Here is a 23,864-nt window from a genome sequence, read left to right on the forward strand (position 1 = left end):
TTTCTCTGTTCACTTTTGCAATAGGCAGCACATTCATTAACTGTCCTCCATGTTACTACTTCATCATCTTCTGCATTCCCCTCAAGTGCTTGAGCTCTCCAAAAGCTGAAAGAAATGTCTTGTCTAATGTTTCCTCCAACATGAAAAAAATCAAGCTGGTTTTAGACAAACCATTCTCAACAAAAAGATTTGCTTGCTTTAGAGGTAGAATGGAGCAACTTGAACAGAAATAAAATGCAAGGACATTCCCTATTAATCAAAGTTTAAGTTTGGATGTGACTTTCAACAGTAGGCTACCACACATCATCTATCACTGGTCCTTTCCAGAGAATCATGAAAGCCTGTGACTCTTCTAGCAATAAAAACCAGAAACCTGACAACATTTTCTAGTTAAGATGTAAAGTTATTAAAATGTTTTTACCTCAAGTACTAGCCAGAGCTGTCCTCCCACATATTGATCTGCTTTGTAAAACATCCCATAAAATCTAACAACATTAGGATGATTGGGAAGAAACTGCAAAATATTATATTCTGCTTCAATCTCTTCATCTACATCCTAAATAAAAAACACAAAGACACAGAACATATAAACACAGTAAGTCCATACAAATCAAGAACAAACTCTCATGGATAAAAAGAACAATTTTTTCAATTAGTTTGTACTTTTAAATAGTTTTACTTTAATGCAGGTGAAAGTACTCACCTGATACTGTGAATTTAATCCACACCAAATCATTTCACTTTTGCTTTTTTTACATACAAAAATATAAACACTGTGTAAAGCAAGCAGTTGTCCTTCAAGGATTCTTTTGGTACATAATATACTTAATCAGGAAAGTAAAAATTATACTTAACTTTGCTCAGCTGTCTAAATAAGAAATTTATTATTTCCTAACCTGTTTTTAAACATGTATATTTTTTAATGTGTAGACAGAGGTAAATACATGAACCTTTGATTCATTATTTTTTCTATAGTCATTAGATGTGTCCAAACAGAGAAAAATTTCACAAAATCTCAAAACAGACATCACTAAAAACATAGACATTCCTGTGAGGAAAAGACATACACCAGAAACAACTAAAGAGAGACAAAACAACCCATGAAACAAGCAAATGTTAGTATATATTTGTTAATGACAGAATTCTGTGACAATTACAAAATATTGTTTAATATCAGCACACAGGCCACAGCTCAGAACAGTACTTAAGCACTGAAACTTTCATTGTTTCTGCATAGACTGTGGCTATTAAAAAATTTAAGCTCTTACATGAATTTTCCTTCTTCTTTTTTTTTTTTTCATTTTGCTGAAAAGGTAACAATCTTATTTATTACCTTCCTCAGATTTATATAAAAGAAAACCAAGATGGACTTAAGTAGTTTGTAGATGACAGAAATGTAACTTTTCCTAGTAAACATTTTAGCCCAAGTGTTATGATCAAACTCCAGCTTGATCCAGCCTGAGGAGCTGCCCATTAAATCTTCCATTGAAAACTATGGCTTTAGTTCTTGAGGGAAGATAGACATTCAATACCCGCTAAAACTGCAACTGGCACAAAACTACCTCTGAGAATTTGGGCTGTGCTCTTTGACCATTTTTATCTTAACTATTGCCTCACAGTATTATTCAGTTACAAAATATAACTATAAAATAGCCTAAAGATCACAGTACTTCGGTGATGGAAAAATAAATTATTTTATGGAGTACACAGAATAAAACAAGAACATTAACAGCATCTTGTATTTTTCCTACTATAGCAAGACCGCAAGAGGAATGCATCTGTGCCTTCTTATCATTTGCATGCTCCAAGCACAGATGTCTAAATTTGTACCAGAAGAATTACATAGACCTAAAAAATGAAGTAGGCAAATGCTGTCTTCAAATAACATACAAGATGATGACACTGTAAGTTGCAGCTTTCAGGTGCTGGTACCAAACTCCTTCTGCCAATGCATTCTGTCAAATTCTTCCATTTGGGACACTTTCAATATCTTACACATTTGATTTACCTTTCAACTCTGTTTGAGATTTCTTTTAAATTAACAATGAAATTACAGTTTATTATTTTTTACTTACACTGATAGGATCCAGAATCTTTACTGCTGCCAGACTCCCGTCTTTCTTATTGGCAACCTTATAGACTTTACCATAAGTGCCTTTCCCAATAGTCTCTATAATTTCCCAGGTATCTGAGGGATCGGCTAATGATTCTAGTCCAATCATACTGGAATTACACTGAAATAAACCATACAACGGCTTCCTGGAAAACAAAGCAGATACATACACAGTGAGAAGCACTAAGTAACTGTACTAAAGAATTTGTCTTATGATAAAGAAACCAGAGTTTGCTGATGACACAAAGTTGTGTGGTGTGGTCAACATGCTGGAGGCATGGGATGCCATCCAGAGAGACCCTGACAAGCTAGAGAGGTGGGCCTGTGAACCTCATGAAGTTCAACAAGGCCAAGTCCTGCACACAGGTCAGGGCAATCCCAAGCACAAATACAGGCTGGGCAGAGAATGGATTGAGAGCAGCCCTGAGGAGGACTTGGAGGTGTTTGTTCATGAGAAGCTCAACATGAGCCAGCAATGTGTGCTTGCAGTCCCGAAAGCCAACCATAGCCTGGGCTGCATCAAATGAGGCATGAGCAGTAGGTTGAGTGAGACAACACCATAGGTGACTGCAAAAACTCTTGATTTCTAGACATGGATCAACCAGCACCTGAAATGTACACTTGAATTTTAAGGTTTGAGCCCTTTTTTTCTAAGCATGTCTGATATCTGCAAACCTGTTTGAAACAATTTTTAAAACCTGTCTTATTTACCTCTTCCCCATTTCGAGCATCAGTGACAACTATCTGGCATGAGAAATTTAGTCAGAAAGAAATGTGAGCTGGCTGGGGAAACTCATAAATTACTAAGGAATTAAGTAGCAGCTCTTCAATCTAATTAAAGAAATAATGGTGCTTTCTGTCAATGATAGAGAAAAAAATAGCCCGTGTGCAGATTCACATACAGCGCAGATCTGTACAGCAATATTCAAAATGGAAGCAAAAACTCATTTACATGCTTTGTTCCTTTCTAAAAGAAATTTTAAAATTCCTTTAGACTCTAAGACAAAATGTTTATATGTTGTTAAAGCAATTTACCATATAGCATGCACAAAACATGGTTGTCACCAATATCAGGTCAGAAGATGTATAATCTTTTTTTAAACAATGGCAGACCCATTTAGAGAAAACCTCTATTTCCCTCCTTGGTTAAAACTGTATTAGCACAAATGGTGCCAAATAATACACCAAGTTGTTTTGGTGTCTTGACCAAAAAAGGCAAAGAAAATAAAGTAAAAGAAGAAGGGAAGGCAAAAAAAAAAATCTAGTGTCAATGTCACTTATCTGTTGTGGATCAATAATGTAAGTTATTAGGACAGCGTCTCACTACTTGGATCCAATACAGCACGCCACAAGAAGAGAACAGTATTCTGAACTCATACAGTTAGCACCTCAACAGAGAAACAGGTCAGGTGAAAGACTTCCCTGAAATCAGTGAACAGATTGTACTACAAGCACTGAGACAGCAGCCACAGACACGTACCTCCTGATAAGCCAGACAGAAGAGCAAGGTTTACTTGTAAGATGGGGGGTGGTAGTGAATACAAACAAAAATTGGAACAGCTTCATTTCAGGTTAAAAAAAAAAAAAAAAAAGGCACCAAATAACACAATCATATTGAACATGCGTGATTTTAATGCTCTAGGAGAAACGCCACAGACATTCACATACAAAGCAGCAAAGAACAGATGGCAAACATCTCTGATGCAACCTTACCCCCTCAAAAAAAAAATAAAAAGAAGAGATTGATATTTATTTTGTGGTCACTATAACTGCACTCAGACAGATTGTCCAAAAAATGATGCATAGCACTCTTTGTACTGATGTAATATTTATTATTATGCCTTTCTGCAAGCAGCTGTTGTGGATAAATATGTTTTTTCTTAAAATCAAACAAACAAAAACCCCAAAACAAACAAACAAAAATAACCAAAGCCACTTAGTGTCATTGCCTGCTTTTGTTCTGATTAATAAGTAACCATTGAAATGGTATCTCCAAATTCTTGAAATACATTAACATTTCTTCATACCAGAAGACAATGTTGACAAAACAAAATCTAATGCAAAATTGTTGCAGATGGAGTCCTGGTGGGGGAGCGAAGAAAAATTTTAGTCGGTGAGTACTTCAATGCATTGTGATAACAAGGCAGCATTTAGAGGTAGCATGTTTATGCATTGCATGGAATCAGATTTTCCAAATATGCACCATAAATCTCTTCTGCTTAAACTAAAACAGCATCTTGTTAAACAATATATATCTAAATGAGGTTCCATATCTGTCAGCAGTGAAAGTGCCCATTGAATACAACATAGTAACCCTTATGACATTCCTATGAGAGACGTGAATGCATTACAATACAAAAAAGGAAAAGAACAGTATCTGCTATTATCTTCAATACTGTAAAACCAGGTATTTGCAGGTGTTTGTGGGTTTTGTTTGTTTGTTTGTGGGGGTTTTGTTTTATTTTTAACATAAAATGTAAATGTTAAAGGAAAAGCCAAAGTTGTAAAGTTAATTTGTGCTTTTCCTGATTTACTGAGCTTCAGAAAATGAGACACCCTTGTTTTAACAAGGACTGCCATTACTTTTTATTTCTACAGTGAAAAGTTACAGATGAATGCAACCACTTTTAAAACAACCCCATATTCAGAAGACCTCAACACTAAAATGCTGAAGCTTAAATTTCTCCTTTCATGCCACACACCTCTCTGGGCTTTGAAATGATGCACAGAAAGTGGCTTCTAGCTGTGAAAAACTTAGCAATGCCCTCCCTGGAGGGAGCCTCAACCTATTAGAGACCTACTGATTACGAGAATTTCATTATTTCTACCACCAGCTGGAGAAAACTTCTCCCTGGTTAAATCTGTTCCATGCAGGCAAGCAAAATAGCCCACACCAGATGCTGAAAAATTACACTTTGGCAATTAACTCTACTGGATGGGGAATATCTTACACAAAGCTATTTGGGACTGCACATACTTATTCTATTTGAGGAGTGACTATCTGCTATCAACAAGCCCACAGCACTCTACCAAACCCTGTTTTGCATAACTGGGAAGAGACAGAATGCAAAGCAAAAGTAAGGACAACTTGACAGAGTCTAGTCAAACGGCTCTCAGGTTGAAATAGGGGTAAATAGCATGATTTTTTTTAAAGGTGAGATAATATACTAACCCAAAATAAATCTTGTAAAAGTTGATGAACCAAGACAAACAATATGGTAAGGCCAAAAATTATTAATACACTTCAGCCATTGACAGGGTTTCTTCCATTTATCCATGAAAAGAGATATTCTTCATCAATAAAGTAAATTTAATGGTTTTCTTTGTAACACCTGCATTTTTCTATTTTGAGAATTACTAACAGTCAAAACAAATTAAGTCAGACCAGGCATGACAGACTAACTTAGATGGAAGTCAGGCAAATGTGCAAATAACATTTATCTACATATAAAGAAAAGATTTCTTTCTAAGATCAACATGAGAGTCAATGATTGCATATTATCATCCCTTAACAGTATCCCTAAAACGAAGAGACCACATGTAATGTTTGATACAAAAGATAACGTAAAAGAAATTATAGCAAATAACAAATAGCAATAACATACAATACTAGTGAAATAAAATCTAACATACTGTTTCCATAACATGAAATCATGCACAGGGCTAATTTTTGCAATCTTCTTATTAGTCTAACCCTTCTTCTCTCTCTTGTGAAACAGATGGCATCTGCACATATTGTGGAATCATAAGAAAGTCATATTCAAACTGGAGGTTTTTCGCTATTCATAGGGAGCTCGATATCACTTCCATACTAAATTAAAATCTCATAAATAGAAGAATTCAGAAGGCAAAGCTGACATTCTAAGCTCTGATTTCACCCAGCCATGAAGGCCCTATTCTCCTGGCTAGTAATGGTCACAACCCAGCCAGCTCTCTAAGAAACAATTGTTAGAGGAATTAATGAATCACCAAAAGGCACAGGGAAATCAATAGGCAGAACAGCTTCCTCAGCTAGTCTTCTCCTGCTGGCTAGGTTAAAACAAAGAGGATGTCAATATCTTGAAATGAAGCATACAAAAGAATCCATCAACACACCATGCTATAAAAGTTCTCAGTTGGTCTCAGAAAGAGACTGCAGAACGTGATGTGCGTAGTTCTTCCCCAGATAAAGGTTGGTGATGGAAGGAGACGAAGGAGAAGGATAAATGTTCAAAAGCTTTTATTGATCCTATACAACTTGTAAACAATTAGAACCATACTTTACTGATCACTTTGTTTCACTGGGCCAACATAAGGGAAAAATAGGACAACCAGGATAGAACTGCCATTATTTATAGATGAAAGGTAGATCCCTGAAAACACTCCCGCTAAATTCAGTTCACAGAACAAGTCTCTGTTGAATATACAAACCACGAAATTGACACTGTGGGTGTTCAAATCGGAGGCAGAGAGGATGTAATTAGGAAACATGTTCCCCCTTTCCACATATTCCAATTTAAACTTTATTAACTTACATACACTCTCTCTACGTAAAGTCCTTTAAATTCAGGAATATCTTTGTTACTTTTTTCTGCTTTCTTTATATGGATGTACTGGGTAATGTAAGCTCTTAGACTTTTAACAGCAGCCAGAGGGCCGGAACAGAGTGGTAACCAGTGGCAATGGATTGTGTTCAAAAGCTACTTCTGAGCAAAGCATTGTGAATGTTTGCCCTCTTGTCTATGCTTCCAGTTCATCAAAGCATGAAACACAACCCCATTCCTAGGACCAACCATAATAAACTGCCCACAGAACAGCTACTGACATAATGGCAGAGAAATCTAAATGTCACCTCCTTCTCTAGAAATAAAGAGGAAATAACAGCTTGATTTTTGAACACTTTAGTCAATTGGTGAAAATTTCACAACCCCACTCCCAAACTAGTTCTGAACCACTAGCATTTGTAAGATTATAATCTTAATTCAAATTCTTGGATCAAATATTTAAGTCTAAACCAGAAAACTCTACACTAATATCCTGGGAAATACATGGTAGGAAAGATATATATGCCTAGTCCAGACAATCCAGTTGCATGTTTTCATTTAGATTCATTGCATCATAATCTATTGCATTACAAATGTTTGTAAGTAAGCTCTTACTGCACTCTTGTATTCAAGAGTAAAGCATTGACCTTTGTCCAATAGTGATTGATCATTTCTGTTTTGCTCATATCAATCAAACAGAAGACTGCTCTGGGTAGGCAAATACATCCTCACACTCAGAGATCTGGGATGCATATAGGCAAAAGTAAAGCACAGAGCTTGGTCCTGACCAGCTCCCCTGCAAATCTAAAGCTCTTCCTACTGGGTATGCATTTTCAGTCTTTCCTGATGGCCTGTCAGATCAGGAGGCACTCCTGACTCTGTTCCTGGGTCACGAAGAAGTTATTCTACTTCAAAACTATTTAGCACCTCATCCTGGGACTCCCAGGCAAGTACCACAACACCCTTGATAAACTTCCATCTTCCACAGAGTTCAGGCAACATGACTGGCATCTTGGGTCCTTCATCACTGTATCTGCCTCAAAAATCAGGTTTCTTCTGGTTCCCAGGAATTCATTCTGAAGTTGCTTCTCTCTTTCCACAGACCCATGGTTTAGTGTCATCTGCTGTCTACAACAGTCATAGCAGCTTGTTTCACCTCAAACCATTTTCTAGTTGAATGGGACTTGCAAACAGCGTAATATTTGCCTTAAAGAGATCTGCTTAGCATGCATGGAATGTGGCCATGCACTTTAAGTTTTTAATTAAACACTGCCTCAGTCTACTGCAGAATCAGAAACAGAACAAGCAAACACTGAGGTTTTCTAGAGCAGGAAGGTCTTGAAGATGATGGTGAACTCAAGCCACTCCATCTTTTTTAATAAAAATTATCACTAGTACTTCAGAAAGTTTCTTGGTGCTCTGATTGTTCTATCTGATCTTCACTGATAGCAATGGTATTACATTAGCAATAAAATTTCTTTCAGTTAGAATCATTCAATCCCACTCATTTTCATAGGATTTCACAGATTCAATATGCTTTATTCTGGTCTACCATAGCTTAACTTCTCTAACTAAATATGCACAAAACCTGAAATGTCACAAGGGTGGAAAGATTTGTAAACAGTAATTCACAAAACTAAGAAAGCCACAAAGAAGTTTGTTTCGTGAGCAATTAGCTAATTAACTGATAAATCTGCATCTTTTTAATTTCTGACCATATTGTCATTCTTTCTTTCCTGTGATATCCCCAAAAGACAACATCTGCTGTAGCTAAGCTGGAATTGTTAGCATATGGGTGGAACAACCAAAGCAGAATGTATCAAGGACAAAAATCAACCTGTATCCCCTCCTCAAAGGGGACACTGCTTACAGTTCATTCCTCTAGCCTGGCACAGATTTTTGTGAAAACAGTAGGATTTGGGGGATTTGGGCTTCTCTGTCAAATCTGGTTGCAGTCTTCGTGAGGAAGGATTTTCTCACAAAGCTTCAAAAGACAGTTTCACTGAAGTTCAACATAAATAAGCTAAGATCAGTGTTGACATTGGAAATTAAGCAAAAATATAGTCAAGTCAAGGCATATAAAGATCACATATTTCTCAGAGGTGACTAGTAAAGCAAACCTGCACTTCTCATTAATGTGCAAAAAATACATTTTTCTTTTGTTTTCACAAAATTAGCAAAATGCCATTACTAATGGGAAAGAAAAGACACTTTCAAGGTTTCTGGGAGGTATTGTGCATTTAAGAAAACCTATAATGGAAGCTGTGACCCACAGAGAAAATTGTATTCAGTAGCGAAAGACTGAATGCTTTGCTGAGATTCAAATTATTGAAAAAAATCACTTCCTGCACAGGATAAACGAAGTATTTTTGCAGCATAGTCTTGTCCCATGAGGTAAAGGGTATCCTGCTACTAACATAGAAATCAATAGAAATGTCTAGAGAAGTTTTAAGTACCACTGAAAATAAAGCCCTTGATCATTCATGAGGAACTACAATACATTTTATTTGTTTGACTGCTAATTAATCAATTCTATATCTACTATTCTGAGGACAAAATGTTGAATCAAGTTATGCATCTAGTCAATTACCATTATACAGTTTGTAATTTTTACATTATAGATGTAACAATGAAAACCAGAAAAACCCAAAAAATATTAAGCAGAAATTATCATTCAAGACCAGATCCAAATATCTGAAAGCCAGTTAAGATCAAGAACTTAAACAGGAAGTTCTGTGCAGTGGCATTTCTATTGCCAAAATCCCATTTACATTAGCCTTCTAAACAGAATTCCAACAAGCAAAATACATTAAAGTGGTTACAAATGACTAACAGCTAACACATCAGTTTCACCTCAGGCTGGGAACTCCGTGCTAAAATGAAGTTTATATTCCCCTGAGCCAATTCAGTTATGAACTGCAGGTGGCAAATCAAGTGACTAAGAGCTACAGTCCCCATGTGTGAAAAATCAATACCTGAGAAGGTTTACTCCACCTCTTTTGGCAGCAATTTAACAGGGCAAATAAAATGCATGTAAGGATGAAGTGCTGTAACAAAATGCTGACCCTTAGAACAAAACCACGCTCTTCACTGCAGTCTAATCAGAAAAGCCTGATACGCTTTTTGTACAAATGAGGAAAAATAAATTTTAGACAGATTTAGGATAAACTTGGGAAGAAAACTGCAAACTTACATTAGCGACCTGTTTTCTGAAACCAGCTTATCTTATATTGGATTTTTGTCCCACTAAGGATATCGGAATTCTTCAGGACTAAGACAGCTTCCTCACAGGGAGCACTTGTATCGGCCAGTGCTGCACAGAGCTGTGTGTTCTACCTACTGGATCCCATGCCCAGGACTAGATGACAATGCAGTGCGTGTTAGCTTAAGATGTTGTCATGAAGGGCACAGATAAACTGGTTGAATCGTAGCAGCTTTGCTTCATTAATACTAAAGATCATTGTGACACTAATTGATCCTGAGCCTGATCTATTTATCAAGTCTTTTACATGCAGCAGCTGAAGAATTAAAGCCATTTAGTCATTCACAGAGAGTGAGCAACAACTGCTTAATTTTTTGAAGGGATCTTCCTATTGTTTCACAATATACCTTAATTATATAAAGTAATCAATCATAATACATCACTATAGTTCTCCAGTATTACTTTTACAGCAGGTTTATTCTAATGAGAATTTTTAATAAGAACACTCTCCTTTATCCATAAGAAAAAAAATAATTAACTGTTAACCATGATACAAAGAACATTTCTTAGTGCTGACAATGACTCTCGCTTAAGATGAAGTATTTTCATCAGTGAGCTAGTTGTTATGCATTACCAGCATGTGTGCAGTAGCCTAGCATGACACCAATTTGCATAATTTCTCTTCTCTAACAGGCTTCAAAAATAATAATAGGCATACAAGATAGAATCCATTAATTTCAAACTTCCTTCAGCAGCTATCTTCATGGAGCAGTTATCAAAAGAACCTTTAAATTATAAATGTATTATTTGGGTTATGCTATCCGGGCCTATAACCATCTGAGTTGAGTTCAGTAACAAAGACCAAGGCAAATCCACAAGCATTTGGCTTGATATCTTCCCAGCTGAAAAGACTGACAAGAAGTGGCAGGACAATGCCGGTGTCCACTGCTGCTCACAGTTTATTAAACTTGAAAACCAGTTTGGGATTTTGAGGTACAGATAGCTAAGAGAAAAGGATAGATGGTGATACACACAGAAGCTGCTCAGAGCTGTTATACATGTATACACTATTTAATAATGCCTTAATCCACAGAGAGGAACAAAAACAACTTTATTTGCTGCTGATCTGAACCCCAAAAAGACCTTACAATTTGTTAATACATAAGGCAAGCAGAAAGATTAATGAGTTAGCAAACTCTGATGGGAAGCTAGTTTCGGGGGGGGTGGGAAGCTTTCCACAATATAATACAATAACTTATGGATGTTTTCTTATCTTCATGACTTATGCACTTGTATATTCTGACTTGCATAGCAAACAACATTGCTGCAGTAACCTGATTCTCAAGGGTATTCTTCCAGTAAAAAGTCTGGCTTTGTAATTTCAAAGAGTAATTTAGACCTTGGTACACTTCATTATAATTTCTGATACCTGGTCATCACTGAGAAAGATCTGACTTGTCTCTACTACATAGGGAAGATGTCTGAAGTCTACACAATTTGCATATAGACCTAATATCCACTAATAGAAAAACACATTCCCAAAGTACGCAGCTAACCCATTGAGGAAAAAGATCCAAGTACCCTCGGAGAAATAACAGATGCCACAGGCAAAAATTCTCAGAGCTTGCTCCTGCCAGGTATTTTGCACTGAGAAGCACTAATCTATTTCAATCCCTACTGATTCAGGGGATTAGAGGGAGATTACCACCTCCAAGAGCTGGGATCTTGAAGAGAGAACAATTACAATAGCAAAAAAAATTGTCCATGAACTTTCAGAATAGAATTTAAACACAGAATAAAGTAACAAACAGGCCTCTTTTCCCAGACTAACTCTTGGGCTAATGTAGATGCCCCTGAAGAAAGTTAAGAGAATGCCTGAACTTAATTTACAAAGAGAAAACATGACGGGTAAGGATGTTGTACTATAGAATGGGTACAGTAACTACCACCTGGAATAAGGAGCCTTTAGCAGTTCATTAGCAGCTATTCAGGTTTTTTTTTACATATTGTTCAGTTTATGGAACAGCTTTGTGTTCAATACTGTGGGCTTCCAGAACATGAAAAAGGAAAATGTTTTGGGTTAGGGTTAAGAGTTAGGGTTTAGGGATACAGTTAGGGTTACGGTTGGGTTAGGGTATAGGGTTAGGGTTAGAGGGTTAGGGTTAGGTTAGGGTTATGGGTTAGGTTTAGGGTTGGGTTAGGGTTACGGCTAGGGTTAGGTTTAGGGTTAGAGCTGGGTTTGGGTTAGGTTAGGCTAAGGGCTAGGGTAAAGGTAGGGTTAGGGTAATGATTGGGTTATGGTTAGGGTTGGGTTTAGGTCTAGGGATAGTGTTGGGTTAAGGTTAGGGTTAGAGTTTTGGTTAGGGATACAGTTGGGTTACAATTAGGGTTAGGGTTACGGTTAGGGTTGTTAGGGTTAGTGTTGGCTTAGGCTTAGGGTTGGGTTAAGGTTACGGTTTGGGTTAAAGTTAGTGTCAGGGTTATGTTTAGTGTTAGGATAAGGGTAGGGTTAGGGTTACAGTTCAGTTACGGTTAGAGTTATGGTTAGGGTTACAGTTAGGGTTAGGTTTAGGGTTGTGTTAAGGTTAGGGTCAGGGTTAGGGCTAGGTTTAGGGTTGTGTTAAGGTTAGGGTCAGGGTTAGGGTTATAGTTAGGGTTAGGGCTAGGTTTAGGGTTGTGTTAAGGTTAGGGTCAGGGTTAGGGTTATAGTTAGGGTTAGGGCTAGGTTTAGGGTTGTGTTAAGGTTAGGGTCAGGGTTAGGGTTATAGTTAGGGTTAGGGCTAGGTTTAGGGTTGTGTTAAGGTTAGGGTCAGGGTTAGGGTTATAGTTAGGGTTAGGGCTAGGTTTAGGGTTATGTTAAGGTTAGGGTTTTGGTTAGGGTAAGGGTAGGGTTTGGGTTAGGTTAGGGTTACATTAGTGTTAGGTTTAGATTAGGGTTAGGTTTCGTGTTAGGGTTAGGGATAGGGTTACGGTTAGGGTTAGGGTTTGTTTAAGGTTATGGTTAGGGTTAGGATTAGAGTTAGGGTTTTGGTTAGGGTAATGGTTAGGGGTAGAGTTAGGGTTAAGGTTGGGTTACGGTTAGGTTTAGGATTGGGTTAAGGTTAGGGTTAGTGTTGGTAAAGGTTAGGGTTAGGAGAAAGGTAGAGTCAGGGTTATGGTTGGGTTAGGGTAAGGGTAGGTTAAGGTTTAGGGTTACGGTTGGGTTAGGGTTTTGTTTAGGTTTAGGGTTAGAGTTAGGTTAGGGTTAGGGTTAGAGTTAGGGTTAAGGTTAGGTTTAGGGTTAGGGTAAGGGTTAGGGCTAGGGTTAGGGTTAAGGTTAGGGTTTAGGGCTAGGGTTAGGGTTAGAGTTAGGGATAGTACATGTCAGCACAAGCAGCACTGAAGGGTTAAGACTTTCACCATAAAAGTAAGTGTGGCAGAATGCAAATCCCCCTCTCTCTCCCTACCTCCTTCAGTATGGAAGGAGTACGCACATCTCCCTCTCTCTCTGCTACTTGAGGCTAACAGCTTCTTTTGTTTGTCCCCAGAGCACCCTGGCCAGGGCCATTAGCAGAAGGGAGTGTCGAGGCGCCACTGAGCCGCTGGGCACCTGCGGCCAGTGTGGGGGATGTTTGGAGACTTCAGAGGCATCCCACAAACAGTGTGGGGGTGCAGAGAAGCTTCTAGAATGCCTACAGTCAGATCTGATCAGACAATATAAAAACGGGATTCTCGTCGAGACTCCGCCATTGTCGCGGGTCTCTCGGAGCACTAGCAAGATGCTGCCGCCGAGAGCCCCGCCCCGGGATGGAGACTCCGCTTGCCTTGCCACCACGGGTGTGAGTAAAACTTCTCGCAGGATTGTGAGTATATTTATACTTTTCGTGCACATATGCACGTGTAACTTTCCGTGCTCAATATGAGCACGTGTAAAATTAATCCTCACATAATCGCGGGTGTATCTTCCTTCATGCACATTTGCACGCGTAACTTTCCATGCTCAATATGAGCACGTGTATAAATTATTTCCTCGCACAATTGCAAGTGTATTTTCCTCCCGTGCTTCCACATAAGCACGTGTAATATTCCGTGCACATTTGCACGTGTAAGTAAATTAACCCTTGCAGGATTGCAAGCGTATTATAAATTTACCCTCGCACAATCGTGAGTGTACACTTTCTGTACTCACTACGAGTGCGTGTATCTCTTTTAAAATAATCCCACACCGTGTTTAGGCAAGTGTTTACTTCTCCGGGACTCAGGGATGGCTCCAGCATTGTTTTGGGTGAAGCCATGTGTATGCACTCTGTGGACCGCCTGTTGTATTAGTTGCTGCCCCTTAATAATTTTCCTCAACTGATATCCGAACCTGTATTTAAGTCACTTTTGGAGTGCTAAAACCGTGTTTCTCACCGTTTTAATAAAAGTTGTTTTGGACCCTGTTGTCCCTTAAACTAACCTCGGGGTGCCTCCGTGACAGTAAGTAAATTAGATTATATACACAACATGAAGCAGGATCTACAGCACTGTTTGCATCAAATTTTTAAAAATGTTTTAACCTACAGACATTATGTTCTATCACATTATACAGAAATGGGTCTGTTTTCTGCAGTGAAGATGCCCTCTGCAAATAACGCCAGTTCCTACCTCTCTGTTTAAGCAGAGAGTACCTACTAAAAGAGCAAAGCTTGAAGCAAAATAAAAGCATGATCCAAACAGCAAGTGTCATCACCAGTTGAAGAATGATATCTTTATATGGTATGAGTGATGTGGTGTAAGGATCCTACTGTCTTATTTTAGGATGCTCCTTTTACTAGATAGCATTATAAAGAGACTTCAAATTTCAAATACAATCCTAGGAGTGAGGACAACTCAGGAGATACTCTTGACTGTGACTCACTTCCTGTATACCACAGAAATCATATTTTATACATGATTCAGGTTCTCCATTTACAAACTGGTCAAACTAGTACCTTTCAATAGTAATACCTTGTATTGAAAGGTTTCTCCTACACAGGCATCCTCAGCTACATCTCTCTGAACATTACAGCAATATTACTGCAATAGCCCTCACAGAAGCCTCATCAATGGTCCCCACGTGGCAGTGTAGAGGCAACCCCACAGATTGGTATGTTTGAAAGCGCCCCGTGAGGCTCAGAGCATGTGCATTTTGGCTTCTCTTGTGGGACATGTGACTTTGTGGACCAGCTCAGCTAGCCACAGAGGTACACTGGCAGCTCGTTCTCCAATGCCGTGAAACCTTTTCTCAGAGATCCACAAAAAGAGTATTTCTAAAGATATGCGTGAGGTGAAACAGATGTATGCACAGACTTAACAGGGGTTCTAAAAACCCCTTTACTTTAGCTATTACAAGGAACATAAATAGTCAAAACAAAAAACATCTTAACACTTCACTGTCTCAGCTTCCTGACATCTCCAACAGTTGCAGCATCTAACTCACTATGACCAGGAGTTGCTCTTCTAAATCATTCCTCCTGATCTCTCCAGCAAGCACGCTTTTTGTGGAAAGGGACACCAATTTTCCTTTAAAATGACTGTTAAGAATCCCTTTCCTTTAATCTTCCTGCCTTCCTTATTAGGTGGTTCCTCTTCAAACCCACTATGTGACCAAAACCTTCCACTGAAGTCTAGCCTCCCAGTTTAAGTTTAAAGATTGATAACTGACTTGACATAGAAAGCATTCAATCTTTTGTTTAATGCCATTCGCTCATCAAAATTTAATTTTTCCTCTTCATTAGCTTTTGGCAGGTGCAAAGTTTATTTCAATGAACCTGCAGAAGCAGAAGTACAACAGACAAGACAAAGACACTCCCATTCAAAATTATGCTTGTAGTCTGATAGACTTACACACAGAAACTTCCCAATATCAAACAGAAATCATATATTGTACATAGATTCCCTAAATTGTCCCAACTGTCAACATACTTATATTACATGCACATTTCTGTAAATAGACTTTCTCACATCACTACTATTCACACAATGGAAGGTTTGCTACCCAGCTTTGAATGGCAATGGTTACAGCAAAAAGATACTCCCTTGAGGGTGTCCCAGCAAAAACAATATATTGTGCTGCTTTTTGGAAACTGCCTTAACTGATTTATATCTTTGTGGTATCAACTGTACAAAGGTAATTTTCTATAATGAATTATTTATTTCCTGTTGTAATCAGACATCTGAGATAGTCATAAATATTTATATGTCCAGTTAATTCACTAATGAAAACTGAACTAATTCTATAAATGGGATGGTATCTCAGAGGCATGCTGACCTACCAGTCTGCTCAGCCTCTACATTAGTCAAGGCAACCATCATATGGGAATCAACCAACAGGAGCTGAAAGAAACCTGATCTTGAAAGCATGGTATAGGAATGGGCCAAGGTATCAGGACAGAATAATTTTGTGTATACCCTGGAAATATTATATTGCTTTTCTCTATCTCTAATTTCCCAGTTTGTAAAATTTGTGATAATGTCCTCTACCCTTACACTCCTTCGCAATCCTTGGGCTTCTCACTAGCATTGCACAGAGATTTCCTCTTAAGCAATGGAAATACTTCTACTTCTTAGGCACTGAATTACTGGCTTGTGCATTGTCCTGTGCAACTCCACTATACTTTATAGCCTCTAAGAAATGTCTTGGGCTGCTGACTGCATGAGAGTAGTTCAGTATGGATTGCAAGAGCCTATGGGCACAAATTTGTTGAAGTTACCTGGTTATACTGATACCATGTCTCACTCGAACCAGGTCGATGTAAACAGCTAATAAAAGCATTTACTTACAACGCCCACAAGAGACAATGTAGTTTACCAAAGTTTATAAAGTCACAGAAGAAATTAAAAGAAACAAGTTCACATCCACCTAGACTCAGATGAGCCTTCAAGGGTCTTCCTGTCTAATATACTCACAGCTCTTTTTTAGTTCATATTCCCTCACAGATAGGAATGCTGCTTTGGCAACAATTTTTGCTTCATAAGCCATCCCCATCTCTGGGGCAATTCACCTTTGTCCATGCTGCTAAAACACAAACTAGTCATTTCTCTAAGAATGGAGTAATCTGTTCCTCCATCAAACTGTTGCTTGCTGCCTTCAGGAGAGGCTGATGGCTTTAGGCCTGATGTGAAGAGCCTCACCTGGTATGTCACACACTTTAGTGATTACACACATTTGGCTCAACTTTTCACAACCTGTTAGTCCATTGTGAAGCAAAACATTAGCTGGAAAATGGTAAAACCTCAGAGACAAAGTCTCTCTATATGTTAACATTTAGATTTTTATATATTTGTTATGTTGTAAATTAACCACTATACTTTAAGGAGACACATAAATGGGATCAAGGTGTGTCTCATTTAACTGAGTCTTTTAATAGAGGTTGCATGTGATAATAATGAATGTTGCTGGAGTTAGATACTGGTTTAGCATGCAATCATATTTTTGAGGGATGCTGTAACGAAGCATTTCAAAGGTAAGACTACAGAGCCCTTGTTTAGTGTAGTTCAGAACACATGGGGAACACGGCTCTTGTGAGTCTGGAAGCAGAGGTACCATTGCAAACACTGGAAAATAACATTACAGACTATGAACACTGCTCTTCTCTCATCACTATTGAGAAAGGTCAGTCAGAAAAAGGCCACAAAGTACAAAGACCAGTGATTTTGAAACTGTAAATATCTTAGTTTCAAGGGGAAAAACAAACAAACAAACAAACAAACAAACAAAAACAAAAATCTCAGAGGGACAGGTCAGAGAAAGCCATGTTCTGCTGGACTTGTTCTCTGAACAATAACTCTCCCTTTCAAGGACCTCAGAACTATAGTTATTTCAGAAATTATTCACTGGCCTCCTGGGCTCCAGGAACAAAAGAGGAGGATGAAAAATGAGGAGTTGTAAACCACAGTTCATTCTGTACCTTCAACTACTGGACGCCAGTGAAAAAGGAAGAAAAACTTTCAGATGTCAGTCAGATTCTGAAGCAGTTGCTGTATTTGCTAATTCAGATGTAGAAAGGAAGTACAACTCAATGCCACAAAACCAGAAGGCATATGGTACTCCATGTAAAAGTGACATCCATTAGAGGTTTGTTTTTCCTGTGTGCATAAAGAAAACACTTAAAAAATGTGGCTGTCAAAAGCTGAAGAGAGAATCATGCAAGTTTGTGAGCTAAATAAGTCCCTGATAAAAGATCTTATCATGATCACTTAAAAAGAAACTACTGCAAAATCCAGAATGAATCCTTGGCAAGGAAATAAGATTGTGTCAATAACTGAAGTCATCAATGCCAGAATTACCCTTGAGTTGGCTGTATTCTGACATAACAAAGGTGTTCAGGAATCCGAAACATTAGGAGAAAACAGACCTGCAGCAGACAGGCACCTGAGCTCTGATTCAAGCAAGATGAGCATGTAAAACTGATTTATCAACTGAAACAAGCAGTACAGAATAATGCGAAGCATATGTCAAGAGACATAAGCACAATGGATCACATAATTTTGCAAAAGTTTACAATGTCAGGGCATCTGCTTCTCTTGGGAGCTGCATTTAACCTGACGCCATCACCATCGGTCCATGCCCAAGCTATGCTACAGCCACACCTCTGCTGGAGCATGTACCCCATTCAGCCAGACCTAAACTCCAGCACATGGATTGGATCTCCTGGCCAGACCTTGAGTCTGTCTTGTTGCTCCAGACTCGTCTGGCAATCATTGGACTGTCACCATCCCAGGCTGCCACCCCTGGGCCTTTCCCCGTCTCCTGGCTAGAGTCCTGCCAGACTGTCCCCTCACTGGCCCCTGTGGCTCCTGGCTCACTGGCCCTTGCAGGGCAGCCCAGCCCTTGCTGCAGCGTGCTTACTGGCACTTCAGCCAAGGCTTTTTTCAGGCTAGCCTCCCTCAGAACATGCAAAAATTTGCTCATTTTTCAAATCAAAACATAGTGAGGCCTACAGATCTACTGTTCCTTGAGTGGGCACCAAGAGGCAAAACCGGAGAGATCCAACAGCCATATTTTTCTCATGGTCACTATTTTCACCTTGTTTCACTTGTTTTCTTCCTTCTATTAAATATAAACAGCTCTTGCAAAATTATGGCAATGTAGTATATATTCTTTAACAAAATCAGTCCTTGCCACAGATGATAATATGATTTTGATTCGTAAGCCTCTGGAGTTCAAGAAAGCATGAGACCAAGTTCGAATTGTAACAAAGTATTCTTCTAGCTGATGAAATATTCATACTCATTTGTCATCAAGACTTTAATAAGGAGGAATATAGCCTTTTCACTTTTGTTCAGTAAAGAACTGGCAAAGATCTTTCCTTCATTTAATTTAGAATGTTAAGAGTAAAATGCCTCCTGAAACATTCATAATAATTGCCCTTTCCTGTACAACACAGTAAAGGACATATTTTAATTTTACTTAGAAAGATGAGTCCATATTCCAGGCAGACAAATGAAGTTTTTATATTCACGTCATTCAAAGTTAACAGAAGTTTTCATTATTACAGCGTCACAGAACTACTGTGTTTTCTGCATCTCTCCATTGTTAAGACTCAGAAAAGTCAAATTAAATAAAGTCAGAAAGCTACACCATAGGAGACCTTACAGCTATTCAGAACAGACTATAATAAATTTATCCTGGTGTTAGTACAATGTTTGTACAAGAAATAATTGCAGCAGCAGCAATTCTTGCAACTTCTTTTTAAAAAATGTTGGTGTGACAGCATTCCATGCACTTTTTACTGATCCACAGACAGAAGCATAACTGAATGTAGTTTTTCCATTAATTTTCTGACCTTTACTTAATTATTTGGTTTAGGTGAAGCAGACCATGTTTCTGTAACTGACTGCATTCAAAACAGACAGGAAAGTATAACTAAAAAGATGAATTCTCAGAGGAAAAGACAAAACTTGCTCTCGAACCCACCTCAAAAGTACAATGAGCATGTGTTTAATAGGGAGAGACACATGACAACAAACCAACTAACATGGTCCCTGTTATGAAACATCATGAGCATGGAGACAGTAACCAACTGGATGATGAAAAGAAAGAGAAATGTGAAAGCCTCAGGAATGGTATGTTATTGTAAAATCTTGCAACCAAATGGGGAGGAGTCAGTGGGAAAGACAGCAATAAATCTGTTTTGAAGAAAAGTATAACATGACTTTTTATGGACCTAGAAATACACCTGTGTGCAATTAATTCTTCCCCTCTGTGCTTCTGAGGGACTACAGTAATTAAGGCAAACACCTCCTTCAGAGCCCCACCAAACAAAAAACATCATTTATTGAGCCCTCACAGCACTGTCATGATGATTGCTGGGTCCCTCTTCAGCTCCTTCAGCAGGTCCCATTCTACTGCCAGCTTCCTGACTTCCAAACACCCCATTCACAGCCCTTGTGGTGCTTTACTGTGCAGTGCTGATTGCTGGCTCTCCATCCCAGGGGGTTTTCCAGTTTCATTTTGGTTTAAGATTAAACTACCAGTTTCCAGCCTCATGTACTTGTTATCAGAGCTTCTGTCATTGCTCCCTGAGGAGCTGTTTGTAGTCCTTCCTTCCCAAGTGGTTAATATTCCTTTTATTTTGTTTCAGTCAACTCAACATAAAATGCAAATAAGAGTTGAACAGAAACTCTGCCGCAATACCAGAATTTGTGCAATACCTGAGTTTGTGCACACATGTTTTATCAGTGGTAGGTACAGGTTAATCAGATGTTAGAGCAAGCTGATACTGCCAATCAAAAGAGAAACTCAAGTTAACTATCTCCATAGAGCTCTCTGAAAACTGGAATCTACTAGAATCTACTGGCAGCTACAGCCACTCCATGTCTTCCCACTTCAGAAACATCTTGTCAGGAGGAATGACTGCAGCATGTTAAGGCAAATACGAGCAAACCCTAAGGTAGCTGTACCAAGAACCATACCTTGAGGAAGTGGCAGCATTGCAGCTTTGTCCACAGTGTAGCCCTGAAGGCTAAAATGCTGTTTTCCCCATTTTGTTTCTCATTGAGCTAATCAGTTTGCAGAAGATGTGCCCCTGGATACACAGACTTTTACATGTGGAAAGATCACCCTAATTTATGAAGCCAGGAGCAGGGTGTGGACTCTTCACCACAAATGTTTACAGCTGAAAGGCCATTATCTGATTTAACAAGTATTCTTAGCTGTTCCTCGTGCAAGTTGCATCTTCAGTCTTTCAGCCTGTCACAAAGAACAGAGAGTGGATGAATTTTCTTTTCCAAATGCCTTTTCACAGACTGGTAAAAAGAAGGTGTTCACTTCACAGCAGTCAGTTCACTGCTATGAGGGAGTCTGACATCTGTGCTGCTGAACTCTCTGAAGCTCTCAACTGAGCAACCTTCTGCCATCACAAATCACCATACCCCCACCTTTTGTCCAGCTATCAAACCAGCTAGTTTCTCTGTGTTACAATGGATACATTATTATAGTCAGTTGTGATAGTCCTTCACTCTTTAAACCGGAAAGAGCTCAAACTACCACTAGTGAGAAGCAACTTACCCTACTTACATGAGTCATTGACATACTCCTTTAGTTTACTGTTAGCTGACTTCTGCAGACCTTCCAAATCTTCTGCCAGCTTATAAATGCTTCTGTTCCCTGGACCCATGAGAGGAACACCAGCAAGGGAGCTGCACTGTCACCTTCCTATCGATTATCAGTTGCTAAACTCAAGTCACTTTCTTTGACTAACAGCTGTCCTTCCTCTACATTTGATGAGTACATATGGTTTTCAATACAGCAACCGGTTTTGTTTTATAATCAATTTTTACTTAATGATCTTGCCACAAAACATGAGGCATCACAAGATATACATTTTATAAGCAAATTCCCTACCTTTCAGCATATTCAAAACATTTGTTACAAAACAATATAACACCCACAGCTGAAAAATAACCTTTTAATTCCATAAATGGGGGATTTTTCCTATAAACATAATTGCAAATGTTTTTTAACATGTTTCCAAAAGTAAAACAGGTTATTTTTAAATACTCTGTAACTTTTTGAATATATACTCTTCTTTCTATAACTCATTTTTAATCACAGGAAATTTTTTTTAAGCACGTACCATATCTACTGCATTTATCTCATTCCATAATCTTTCCTGGCTTGCCTCTCAGAGCTATTAATTCAATGCTCCACCTGCTACAGTTGTTCATACTGCAGGTGACATTTATGTTAGGTTTGTTTCCTCAGAAGAAAATGTATTAGAAAAGGTAGTCTGACAGGTCTTTATATCCTCTTCACAGGCTACACACAAAGTATAAAGATCATCCGTGTAACTATTGACAGAAATGATGAGAGAACGAGTGAAGACAACAAGATGTGCACCAAACATACCCTCTTCTTACAAGGGATACGGAATTAATCACATCTATCACTCGGCTCTCCAGTAAGTTTAAAATACAGTGTGAAAAACATACAAGGAAACATGAACACTGCCATCCCACACTATTTACTACTCCTCATGCTTAATGCACTCATTCTGAGTTTATTCCCCACACATCCCTGAAAACTAGCAACAGTGATATATCATTCTTTCCATTTCAGAACTGGGGCTTTAATTTTTTTTTCTTTTCCTTTCAGAACAGGTTTTATACCGATTTTTTAAGACTAGATGCAACTACGTAACAATTAGCTCAGTGGCAGGTTGTTTGGACATGCTACAAACATGACGGGATTGTCCCAAGGCAGAGGTAAGTAACTGAATACTGGTTACATAAGTGGTATCTAGATTGTCTAGCTGACATCTTTAGAAATAAGGAACCTGAAGGAGAACAGTTTCTGCTCTCCCTATACCTCCATGTTTTGCTGGCTAATCTCAAAGTTAATCTACTAAAAAGCATGCAATAAGTGGCACAGGGAACCTTCCAATAATTTATCATTTTTCTAAATCAAAGGCGACTATACTACGGAACAACTGTTAAAATGTTTTTTAAAAAACAAATGCCTTGATGAGACAACAGATCCGGCAAAGTCTGGGGTGGGCTGCTGAGCACTTGAAAGTAAAGCACTTTCTAGCAGCCTCAGTCTTGGTGTGTTCAGTGGAATGATCTCCAGGACTTCTTTAAATCTACAGGGCAACTCGTTCTCTACAAATCCTTGCACTACACTAAACTATTTCTCCATTTCCATCTTCTCTTCATTTATCTTCTCTCCTACTTTGTGTTAAAATTTACTGCCAATTAGATAATTTTGGATACATTTTGCCAGGGAAAAAAACCAAAACTAAACAAAAACCCCAAAGAAACAAAAACCAAAACCAACCAAACAACACAACCAACCAGAGATCCTGAAGAAAGAAGTGTTTCTGAAACCTCTAATCCAGTCTGTTTTCCAGGCCCAAATTAACTACAATTTCCTTCTACCCTTCAGTTCATGCTAGGCCAGATAACAGAAAAGAGTAGAAGCAGGGAGACCATGGAAGAGATGAGAGGTGGTGACAGTACTGGTCACCAAAGAACAGTAGAACAAATTATTCTTATAGCTGAACTATCATAAACCATTTCTCTCTTTCCCTGACATTCGCTCAATAACTAAGCTGAGGGTAGAAGCAGCAGAGAACTCTAAATCAGGAAGCTCTCCACCTGGCAGAGTTAAGTACAATTCTGCTTGCACAGGGAAATATTTATGAAACAATGGATGAGATTTTTCTTTTTCCAAGTAGTAGTCAAACATGAAGACAACATCACCCTTGGGATCAGCATTACTCTTCTAGTTCTATGTCTATCCAGGAAATTAGAAAGAGCAGAGACAGCACTCTTTCAAACTGTTTTAAGCAGCATTTTCTGTTGTTTCAGATTTCAATGCCAGGAATAAAATTTTCCTTAAATATTCCTATATTTTCCTTTATTATCCACACACACAAACACACACACACAAAATCAAGAGATGCCTCTACCTTCCTGTATCTTAATAAAATCCCAGTCTGTTTTTGCATACAACACACCATTTCCATGTGAATCTCAAATCTATTTATTGTCAGCCTTGCAGCCAGACTCAAGCAGACCACGG

General features: G+C 38.5%; 1 protein-coding gene across 1 annotated transcript in view; it reads right to left on the reverse strand.

The window, feature by feature from the left end:
- MYO3B (myosin IIIB) overlaps nucleotides 1-23,864 on the reverse strand; it is a 196,640-nt gene that overhangs the window by 170,681 nt on the left and 2,095 nt on the right. The window contains exons 3-4 of the mRNA XM_082055656.1: nucleotides 2,076-2,259; nucleotides 422-556 (exon numbers count right to left, since the gene is read on the reverse strand). Coding sequence (XP_081911782.1) covers nucleotides 422-556; nucleotides 2,076-2,259 — 319 coding nt within the window. The remainder of the gene's footprint in view (nucleotides 1-421; nucleotides 557-2,075; nucleotides 2,260-23,864) is intronic.

The sequence above is a fragment of the Streptopelia decaocto genome, assembly GCF_964273445.1.
Source record: "Streptopelia decaocto genome assembly, chromosome: 6".
In the NCBI taxonomy this organism is placed as follows: domain Eukaryota; kingdom Metazoa; phylum Chordata; class Aves; order Columbiformes; family Columbidae; genus Streptopelia; species Streptopelia decaocto.